The 11,747-nt window shown below is 44.0% G+C and overlaps 1 protein-coding gene across 50 annotated transcripts in view; it reads left to right on the top strand.

Moving 5' to 3' along the window:
* TRERF1 (transcriptional regulating factor 1) overlaps nucleotides 1-3,898 on the top strand; it is a 227,489-nt gene extending 223,591 nt beyond the window's left edge. For all 50 annotated transcript variants that reach the window (XM_028847569.2, XM_077999933.1, XM_077999928.1 and 47 more), the window contains one exon: nucleotides 941-3,898. In XM_028847569.2, the coding sequence (XP_028703402.1) occupies nucleotides 941-1,265 (325 nt within the window). In that variant the 3' untranslated portion in view covers nucleotides 1,266-3,898. The remainder of the gene's footprint in view (nucleotides 1-940) is intronic.
* Nucleotides 3,899-11,747: the final 7,849 nt, after the last annotated feature.

An 11,747-nucleotide genomic window follows, 5' to 3' on the forward strand; every position in this document is an offset into this window, starting at 1 on the left:
GTACAATAAAGACAGGGGCCACTGAATTTGGCCACACAGAGTTACCGATGACATCGAGAAGAGCAATTGGGTTGACAAGGAGGGGACAACAGTCCACTTGGAGAGGAAGGAGGAGAGAAAAAAGAGATCCACCAAATGCATGTGGGCAGATCTGTCGAGAATTTTGACCGTGGGTTGGGCGCAGTGGTTCACACGTGTAATCACAACACTTTGGGAGGCCAAGGTAGGAGGATCACTTGAGGCCAGGAGTTCGAGGCCAGTGTGGGCAACATAGCAAGACTCCCTCTCTACAAAATATTTAAAAATTAACCAGGCGTGGTGGTGTGTGCCTGTAGTCCTAGCTAATCAAGAGGCTGAGGTGGGAGCCTTGGAGTCCCACCTCACTTGAGCCCAGGAGTTCAAGGTTATAGTGAGCTGTGATCACACCACTGCACTCCAGCCTGGGCAACAGAGAGACACCCTGTGTCTATTAAAAAAAAAAAAAACACCAACAACTTTCTACTGTGGAGGAACAGGGACAGAGGCCAGAGGCAGATGGTGGGTTGTTTCATGATGGGGACTATCAGGGCTTGTTAGCATTATTTAGAAGCTTCTCCAGTGGAGAGGGCATGGTCAGTGATGAGGAGAAGGAGGAGGCTGAAGGCGGAGAAAGGGCCTGTGCTCCAGACTCCAGGTGGACAGGAGGCCTTTGAGAATTCCTCCTCCATTGTCACAGGAAGGAAGCCTGAGGCACAGTCAGTGTGTTCTGCCCCATCCCTTTCCTTGTAATGCTTGGAGAGGAAGGAAGGGAGGTGACAGGTCACAGGGGAAGGAGGTCCTAGAAGCTGAGCAGCCAGGGACTCTGTCAGACCACGCACCCCTATTCCCCCTAGGACACCCGGATTTCCAAGAACTCAGATCTCCTTCTAAATTCTACACACCTCTCTTTCTTTATTTTTAGGGTCTTCTTCAAGATCAAAAGCCGAAATGCGCACATGAAAACTCACAGGCAGCAGGAGGAACAGCAGAGGCAAAAGGCTCAGAAGGCGGCTTTTGCAGCTGAGATGGCAGCCACGATCGAGAGGACTACGGGGCCCGTGGGGGCGCCAGGGCTGCTGCCCCTGGACCAGCTGAGTCTGATAAAACCCATCAAGGACGTGGACATCCTCGACGACGACGTCGTCCAGCAGTTGGGAGGTGTCATGGAAGAGGCTGAAGTCGTGGACACCGATCTTCTCTTGGATGATCAAGATTCAGTCTTGCTTCAGGGTGACGCAGAACTATAAAGCCCTGTGTGTCACTTAAAGACAGTGAAAACCCATGGCCTCCGTCTTCATTAATCAGGAAACCTGGACTGCCTGCTTGTTTTGTAACCCTTTTAAACTACCTGTTTTAAAAGTGGTCATTTTATTCAGGTTTAGAAAAAAAAATCCCATTTCTTTTCCTTTTATTTAAAAAAAAATTGTTTTTGTGGGGGGTTGGGGGAATAAATAATTGGCACAACTATCTTTAAGAGGTGTTTCATCTGGGCTACCTTCTCATGAAATCATTCCTGGTAGGGACTGAAGCTGACCTTCATGTTTCATTGCATTCAGATGTCAACCATCCCGGTTGCCTTTTATCCCAAAGCTTGCTGTGAGTGTGTGTGTGTGAGAGGCAGGCGACCCTCTTAGTACTGGGGTCTTGGGGCCAACTTTTCCCATCAAGCGTTACTTTGATTCTGTTCTGACCTCATTCCGTAGTTTGCAGTAAGCATGGCATCTTCGCCTGGAGATACTATGCTAGGGGCAGCTCTCCAGGGGCAAAGCAAGCCCTGCTGTTACACAGCTCTCCTCCAGCACACGCGACATGTGAGGAGATGACCAAATGTGAAAATAGGTTTCCCCTGTGTTGCCTGTCATCCTTTGGGCCGTTTGCAGGAATGGAGTACTGTATAATTTTAGGCTTTCATTCCCAGCAGTGTTTACTGAGGACCTGGTTTTCTACAGCAGGTGCGTCCTGTCCTCTTCTGTGTTCCCTGGGGGCTGGTCAGCTCCAAGTTGTGGGTCGCAGAACTGTGTTTCAGCATGAACTGACTGGAGACCCATCTGGAGGCAAATATTAAGTTGCCAGGACTGCTTTCACTTTAGGGTGATTGAAGGACACATATTGAAGTACCTAGAATGCCAGAAAGTGTTCTATTGCCCAAAAAACAAATCAGAAAAGCCTATTCTTTTTTGCAACACTGTTAATGATTAGTGGAGTTCTGAAATTACTTTATGCCACTTGGAAGTACTGTGAAACCGCATTCACTGGGATTTTGCTATAATTCACATCCGCTGGACTGAAGTTTACCTTGATGTTAGCTATAAGAAATAGTTTTCTAACACATATGATAGCAAATACAAGACAAATAGCATTGAAGGCCAACCAGTATGGCTTCGGATACACCTTAGCTATAATGTTTGCATTCAAACAATGAATGTATTCATTACAAGTCACTTACCAAAGTACTTCTAGACTTCTCCAACCTTCATGACTTTGCTCTGCTTCCTCCTGTCCCTGTCAGCAGGGTTGCTGTTTGTACTTGAAGGTAATAAACCTGTAATCCTTCAAAAATGCCATTCAGCCCCAGGCTTCTGAACTGAGTCAGACTGACCCATCCCACCGTTAGGGCAAAAGTCAGGCTGGGACACAGCCCCAGTACAGAGAGGATCCTGCTTCACACAACTCCCCTTTCGGAGTTAATGCAGCGTGATTTCCCGGGCCGGTGTTTTCAGGCATCGCCCACCCCAGGTATGCTGGTTCCCAGCTCCACATAAATGTGCCTATCACGCTGGGCCACTTTGCTGACACATTCATAGCTTGACATGAGAGAGAATATCAGCAGAAGCATGAGAGTAGGACCTGACGTCTTTGACTCTGCAAAAGCGTTTAGCACACACTCATGGCGGGGAACCGGCTGTGAGCCACAGCAGCCCCACACAGGCAGTGGTCTCTGAACTTCAGGAAAGTCATGAACAGAAGAAAAACTAAAATTCTTTTCCATCCTATTTTCAAAGAAGAGGTCTTGGCGTTTTCCTACATCTTTTGTTTAGAGGGGAAAAAAAAGTTTCATTTGCTGCCATTTCAGAAAGGTTATGCTATCCTGTTTTATCCAAGCAGTCGTGAGTCAAGAACTGCCTGGGCAGTGTGCATCAACTTTGTGGCCGAGCCATTACAGCTGTCATATCCTTGGCTGATCGTCTCTCCCGGGGACTACTGCCCTCCACTTAGTGTCTGAGGGTGAGCCTAGAAGGGTGCTGCTATTGGGTCTGTGGAGCAAACATCCAGAAAAGTGTTTATAAAGCAAATGTATTGCCTCTGTTTAGAGATTTGCCCAGCTGTTCCAATTTTAAACATTAAAAAATAAACTCAGTTGCCATGGCAAAAATAGAATGCACAGCTTACTTTTAATTTTCCATGCAGTATAGCATAAGGATTTTTGACTTGAAACAACCAAAGAACTCCTCCATAACGAGACAGTTCAAATTCCTGAATTAGTATTTCTTGACTATCAACTTAAAGAATGGACTTCCTAGGACAATGTTGCACTTTTTTTTTTTTTTCTGAAATAATTCTGCCTGCATGTGTGTGTTGTGTTTTAGCTTCTCCCCTTACCCCACCCCAAAGAACTTTTCTTCCTAATGGTTAATGTCTCAACTCGGTTACTGTTTACTATCAGATGGTTTTTCATTAGTGAATTTAGACCTCTTTGAGAAAGCTTGTATATAAAAAGTTAACAGATATATTTTATGGAAAAACCCATCTTATTTTCAAATATATTTAACTGCTGTTATATTTTATTAGAGGAAGGTTGTAAATATTTTCTAGGAGTTCTATTGTAAAGAAAAGTATTTTTGAAAAAAATTAATGTAATAAAAAGGAAAACATTTTTAAATAGTGGTTGTGATTGCTTCCTGTTCTGGCTTCGTTATGTTCTATTCTCAGCAGATGAATTGCATGCCTTCCATATCAGGATGTAATTTATTCAGGTTTGCACTATTATAAGTTGACATCATAATATCTAGTGTGCTTAACTGTATTTTCCTGGAATGCAAGTCCCTTGGTCCATATTAAAGCACTATGTATAGCATATTCATAATTTTTCTTTTGTAATGTGTGTATTTTTAATAAGGATTTTATGTAACATTTTGGCAAAAAGAGGACAGTATTTTCTAGTGAATTTTATAATAACATTTTGCTAAAAATGTTTCTTCCTAGGTCAGTTTTTGTTAAGGTGAACCAAAAGTCTTATTTTACCAGGGGTTTAAAAAAAGTTTGAAGCTTGAAAGCAAAGTTATATTTAAACATCATATGTAACAAATAAATAAAGATGTTTTATAGACTTGTCCTAAAAAGGTGCATTCCTTAAAAAAAAAAAAGAAAGAAAGAAACTGGGGCATTCTAGGTTGTTTCCCCTCCAAGTGATAAGCTTTTTTTTGTTTTTTTTTAATTGTCACAATGCTTCTTCAGAAAGGGAACCAGGGAAATTTTATTTAACACATTCTAATCATTAGCCTTCTCAGAAAGTTATTACAGTTCCTATAGACGGGCATTCATCAAATGGAGATGTAACCAAATAGACACTGTCATATTTATTTGTGAAAACCTGATTCAATATTGCATCAGCTGCTCTGAAAATAAAATATTATCTTTTTGCGTTTCGTTTGGCTTAAATATTTCTTCTTTCTAGCCACTGCAATGACTTCTCAATGCTGGATAAATGCTAGTTTACCTGCTAATTGGTTTCTGTAGACGACAAGTTTAACTCTGCTGATCAAATTTAATGCTCATTATTAAAGTGTCCCCCATCTCCGGAGACCAAGACATACATTTCTGCTATTCAAGCAGTGGATGAACCACTTGGGGACTTGGTGGTCTCTAAACCTTATGACTCAAACTGCGATTCAAGGGAGCGCACTGTGACACACAGGTGTCTTACACTAAATCCTCCACAAAGTCTAAGTCCACCCCGATTTATTTGCATTTTAAATCTGCATTTCCAAATTTCAGTAAGTATGTTTACTTTTTTTTTTTTTTTTTTTTTTTTTTTTTGAGACAGTCTTGCTTTGTTCCCCAGCCTGGAGTGCAGTGGCATGATCTGGGCTCACTGAAGCCCTGAAGCCTCCACTTCTAGGTTCAAGCAATTCTCACGGGTCAGCCTCCTCTAAGTCCACCCCAATTTATTTGCATTTTAAATCTGCATTTTCAAATTTGAGTAAGTATGTTTACTTTTTTTTTTGAGACAGAGTCTTGCTTTGTTCCCCAGCCTGGAGTGAGTGGCACGATCTTGGCTCACTGAAGCCTCTACTCCTGGGTTCAAGCAGTTCTCACAGGTCAGCCTCCCAAGTCGTTGGGATTACACAGGTCATGCATCACCACACCTGGCTAATTTTTGTATTTTTAGTAGAGGCGAGGTTTCGCCATGTTAGCCAGGCTGGTCTCAAACTCCTGGCCTCAAGCGATCTGTCCAAGGCCTGCCTCGGCCTCCCAAAGTGCTAGGATTACAGGTGTGAGCCACTGCACCTGGCTGTGTGTTTACTCCCCCCCCCCAAGACTCTCACTGTCGCCCAGGCTGGAGTGCAGTGGCGCAATCTCAGCTCACTGCAAGCTCCGCCTCCCGGGTTCACGCCATTCTCCTGTCCCAGCCTCCCAAACAGCTGGGACTACAGGCACCCACCACCACGCCTAGCTAATTTTTTGTATTTTTAGTAGAGACGGGGTTTCACCTTGTTAGCCAGGATGGTCTTGATCTCCTGACCTCGGGATCCACCCGCCTCGGCCTCCCAAAGTGATGGGATTACAGGCGTGATGTATGTTTACTTTTTTGTGGTCAACAGAAAACTACAGAAGAACTGAAATTCTGGATTTCATACAGAAGTTTACAGAATTTTACAAAAATAAATTTGCTTTAAGTGGGGAATGCCTATTCAAGACCTTGATCTAGATTCTTTTGGAGGGTGGGAGGGTCGAGGGGGGTTGTTGTTGTTTTTAAATTCATAGAGATGGGGTCTCACTATGTTGGCCAGGCTGATGTTGATCTCCTGGCTTCAAGCAATCCTTCTGCCTTGACCTCCTGAAGTGCTAGGATTACAGGCATGAGCCACTGCACCCAGCCTCTTTTGGATTTTTTTTTTCTTTTTGAAACGGAGTCTCACTATTGCCCAGGCTGGAGTGCAATGGCACCATCTCAGCTGACTGCAACCTCCACCTCCCGAGTTCAAGGGATTCTCTTGCCTCAGCTTCCCAAGTAGCTGGGACTATAGGCACGTGCCACCACACCCGGCTAATTTTGTGTGTGTGTATGTGTGTGTGTGTTTAGTAGAGATGGGTTTCACCGTGTTAGCCAGGGTGGTCTCGATCTTCTGACCTCGTAATCCACCCGCCTCGGCCTCCCAAAGTGCTGGGATTACAGGTGTGAGCCACTGAGCCTGGCCTCTTTTAGTTTTTGACTTTAATTTTAGCTGTTTACTTTAGACAACCTATACCAAATAAAATAGCTATTCCTCTAGAAACTGTGTGACTTAGCCAGTGTTGTAAATTTAAAGTCTATTTCAGGAAGCCTATCGGAAGTTTTTTTCCTACTTTTATCCAGTCAGTCAATCCTCATGAGTCACCATGTACCAAGCATTATTCCATACTGTATTATACATGGCAGAGAAGAGTATATAAAGATGGCTGCACATGATTCCTTCCAGCCAAGGAATTTAATACCTAGAAAGACATATGGGGGCCTTGGAACAGATTCAATTCCAGCATTGAGAAGAGCCCTATCAATATTGGGAATCCTCTCACTATCGCCCACACGTACACAGCAAATTATAGCAAGTAACTGTGTGTTCAATGAGTTACCTCGCCAGTCCTCCAGGTATGCTCATCCATGTGTGCATTTGGCAGAGACAGAACATGTGTGTAAATCCTGAATTCCATTTAGTCGCTATCTACCATCCTCAGCCACCGTCAGCGAGCTGAGATGTGCTCTAGGAATGTGAATGAGAGTTCATGTTGACATAGCAAAGCATAATTGGAAGATATTTTAAGAAATTGAATAATATATTCCTAAGAGAACCATAAGTGATCTCTGAATTGCAGATATTCCTGTGTAAAGGAGCCAAAGGGCCGGGTGCAGTGGCTCACTCCTGCAATCCCAGCACTTCGGGAGGCCGAGGTGGGCAGATCACCTGAGGTCAGGAGTTTGGGACCAGCCTGACCAACATGGAGAAACCCTGTCTCTACTAAAAATACAAAAAATTAGACGGGCGTGGTGGCACACGCCTGTAATCCCAGCTACTCGGGAGGCTGAGGCAGGAGAATTGCTTGAACCCAGGAGTCAGAGGTTGCAGTGAACCGAGATCGCGCCATTGCACTCCAGCCTGGGCAACAAGAGTGAAACTGTCTCCAAAAAACAATAATAATACAAACAAAAATAAAAAAGGAGCCAAAGGGCTGATTACTTCCTTTATGTAAGAGAGGATCTTTTGGAAAGGGCTATCTTTAAAAACAGAACAACCGGCACAATCAAAATATGATTAACTGTAAAATATTTGATGTATCTCTGTTTATTTTTTCTGGACATAAAGCAAGGTTTACTTGCATCAACTCTCTAGAATCATCGGACTCCTGCTCATCTACATGAGATCGGGTGTCTAGAAGTTTAGGCTGTAGGAAAGAGATGCTTAACGGATAGGCCAAGCTTCAGAATGCTATCCATGCCCACACTTCATGCCAAAGAGCACTGTTCTCAGCCCTACTCTTGGCAAAACCTGACGTTGCTCCTTACAATGACTTCTACTTAGGCCCTAGCAAGTTGGCACTTGACCCCAAACTATTAGGCCCATAGGTCATTTGGTGATACATTTGGCTCAGCCCAGGAAGATGAAAGGACCAAATCAAATTCCCACATTTGAGAGTATGAATGGAGAAACTTGATGACCCAAAGCAGCAAGCAGTGGCCACGCAGAGTCCTGAGGAAGCAGCAACTATTCGTAAGCAGTGAAAGCCCATCACTAAAAAGAACACATTTGGCCTCAGGAGTGAAGAGGGTATCCCAGTCCCTAAGACTGTTTAAAGCAGACCTTTCCAGTTCCAGGAGCCGTCTGGACCACACAGGTCTTTAAATATAAGCCCCTATTTCTTTTGGAGTGGTGCTAGGGTGGTGGGTGGGTATTTCTAGTCCTATTATCAAAGAGATTTAAATAGAACTGAACCTTATAATAGAATCAGCACCAGCCCACTGCAGTGGTAGAAAAGGCACTGCTTTTAAGATGGTTATTGGTTTAGCTGTAACTAACTTACCATATGACCTTGAGGGAGTCATTTCACCTTGGTTTCCTCATCTATTAAATGAGGACAAAATCCATGTCTTCTGATGAGGATCAGAGTAGGCAACTTAGGTGAAAGTCATTTGCAAGCACTATGGTTGCAGAACACTCACCCATCGGAGGCTACTCAAAGGGGACAGAGGCAGGCTGAAAGCCCTCACAGAAGTGCCATTTGGACAGACTGATGCAAACTTTGGAAGCAGCAACAGAGTTGGGAGTGGGGAGGCTGTTGGAAAACCCCATTGGCTGAGGGAAATCCCCTTAAATGTCACAATTCAGAGAGACTGATTCTGAGAAGGGCACTGGGCAGCCTGCCAACATGGGGCATCACTGAGTCCAGCAGAAGTGCACACAGGTGAGCCCGGGTGTGGTGGCTCAAGCCTGTAATCCCAGCACTTCAGGAGGCCGAGGTGGGCGGATCATGAAGTCAAGAGATTGAGACCAGCCTGGCCAACATGGAGAAACCCCATCTCTACTAAAAATACAAAAATTAGCTGGGCGTGGTGGCGCATGCCTGTAATCCCAGCTACTCAGAAGCTGAGGTAGGAGAGTCACTTGAACCCGGGATGCGGAGGTTGCAGTGAGCCAGGATCGCACCATTGCACTCCAGGCTGGGCAACAAGAGTGAAACTCCATCTCAAAAATAAATAAGAAGTGCACACAGGTGAAGTGTGCTGTTTCCATACTCTGGTGCAAGGCCGCACTGGAATCTCTGCCACACCTCAACATGAACTGAGTTCTAGTAAACAGAGGCCAGTCTGAGGGGCAGGAAAACTGGCTTCTGCTCCTAGACCTTTCCTATCTCCTAGATCTTTCCTATCTCCTAGATAGGTGTGATGCTGGGCGAATCATTTCACCTCTTCTTTGGTTCTCTTGCCTACAAAATAGGGTAGTAATAACTATTTGCGGGGAGAAAAAAAACAACTTCATATGTGTACGGTTCTTTAGTTGGATGCTACAAAATATTCTCATAAACTTGATCTTTTTATTTTTAATCTCTCAACAACCTTGTGAGGCAGGTGAAGTAGAAACTTAATGGCACAGATAGTGGATAACATCTATAGTGTATCAGTACATGGCAGTATTGTACTAAACACCATATACTGGTATTGCATCGAATTCCCAAGCAACTATTGGAAGCAGGAACTACTGTTATCTTTTTTTTTTTTTTTTTTTTTTTTTTTTTTTTTGACATATGAGAAAACTGAGGCTCAGGGTAGGGAAGTAACTTGCTCAAAGTCAGTCAACTAACTGGTAAACCTGGGATTAGAAACCAGATCTGATGATAAGGCTACAGTTTTCCATTAGGCTAAAATGCATATGTGAAAGCATTCTGGGAAAATAAAACTTAGAAATGTGCACAAATGGGCCAGGTGCAGTGGCTCATACCTGTAAAACCAGCACTTTGGGAGGCCAAGGTGAGAGGATTGCTGGAAGCCAGGAGTTTGAGACCAGCGTGGGCAACGTAGCAAGTCTCTGTCTCTACAAACAATAAAAATAAAATAAAAAATGGTTGCAAACACCTGTGGTTCTAGATACTCCAGAGGCTGTGGTGTGAGGATCACTTAACCCCAGGAGTTTGAGCCTGCAATGGGCTATGATCAAGCCAGTGCTCTCCAGCCTGGGCAACAGAGTGAGACACTGTCTCACAAAAAAATAAAATCAAATAAAATAAGACAATATGGTATTATAGAAGCAGACTTTAAGATGAGAAGAAAATAAAAGGAAAAAAAATCAATTTTTAAAGATTTACACAAATGGAAGAAGTTTTTTTTTGGAGATGGAGTCTTGCTCTATTTCCCAGACTGGAGTGCAGTGTGGCACCATCTCAGTCTCGACTCACTGCACCCTCTGCCTCCCAGGTTCAAGTGATTCTCCTGCCTCAGCCTCCCAAATAGCTGGGATTACAGGTGCACACCACCACAGCTGACTAATTTTTGTATTTTTAGAGAGACAGGCTTTTGCCATGTTGGCCAGGCTGGTCTTGAACTCCTGATGTCAAGTGATCCACCTGCCTTGGCCTCTCAAAGCGCTGAGTGCTGGAATTACAGGTGTGAGCCACTGCTCCTGGCCTTTTCTTTCTTTTTTTTTTAAGACAGTCTCATTGTGTCTCCCAGGCTGGAGTGCAGTGGCACGATCTTGGCTCACTGCAACCTCCATCTCCCAGGTTCAAGCAATTCTCATGCCTCTGCCTCCTGAGTAGCTGGAACTAGACGCACACGACGATGATATTCCACTAATTTTTTGTATTTTTAGTAGAGATGGGGTTTCACCATGTTGGCCAGGCTGGTCTCGAACTCCTGACCTCAGGTGATCCGCCTGCCTCAGTCTCCCAAAGTGCTGGGATTACAGGCGTGAGCCACCGTGCCCGGCCTGAAGAAGTTTTTATTATAGCAAATCCCAGTTATAAACTTTTTTACTTGGAAAAAATTATGGTGGACATTAATAACTAGACAAAACACCTTGGCTTGTTGTAGGTGAAGCTAGTCATTGTAAATTCCTAAATACAAGAGTAACATAAGGAAATGAATAATTTAGAAACATCAGTAGGACAGTGGTATACAAAATGGATGGAGCACAAGAATTCCAATTCGTGTGGGGAAGGAAGAAAGGATTAAGAACCATAATTAGAAAGCCATTGCAATAAGGTAACTGAGTGGCAACTGGACCCAATGGTAGTGGCCGACTTTTCTTTTTCTTATCATATATAGATTTTGTTAAAATTTTGAAAAATGCAAAAAAAAAAAATTGAAAAATGCAAAAATAGGAAAATAAATCACCCATTACTGAAGTAAATGGTGTCAATACATTAGTTTCAGTCTGGGCTTGGTGGCTCATACCTGTAATCTCAGTCCTTTGGGAGGCCAAGGCCAGAAGATCACTTGAGGACATGAGTTTGAGACCAGCCCACAAAATAACACGGGCAATATAACGAGACCCTGTCTCTACAAAAAAATTAAAAAACAAAAAATTAGTTGGCTGTGGTGGCACGCATTTGTAGTTCAGCTACTCGGGAGTCTGAGGCAGGAGGATCACTTGAGCCAGAAGTTTGAGGCTGCAGTGAGCTATGACTGTGCCGCTGCGCTCCAGCCTGGGCAGCCGAGTGAGACCCAGTCTCTAAAAGGAAAAAATAAGTAAATAAATAAGAGAGAGAGAGAGAGAGAGTGTGTGTGTGTGTGTGTGCACGCGCGCGCGTATACACACACAACAATTTAAAGGTGAAAATATTAATGGGGCTTGGTAACTATCCAGGCACTGCCCAGATCAAGGCTGGCCTCCGCCAGCCAACTGTCCCGCCCTCAAAAAGCACAGGATCGTGTCTCTATGGTTGTTCCAGCGTCTGAACAGGAGGATGTACTCTCTCCTTTTGCGGAACTCTATGGTCTGAGGACGCCGCTGTAACCCCGGAAGCAATACTGAGAGGTC

Source organism: Macaca mulatta, chromosome 4, assembly GCF_049350105.2.
Source record: "Macaca mulatta isolate MMU2019108-1 chromosome 4, T2T-MMU8v2.0, whole genome shotgun sequence".
In the NCBI taxonomy this organism is placed as follows: domain Eukaryota; kingdom Metazoa; phylum Chordata; class Mammalia; order Primates; family Cercopithecidae; genus Macaca; species Macaca mulatta.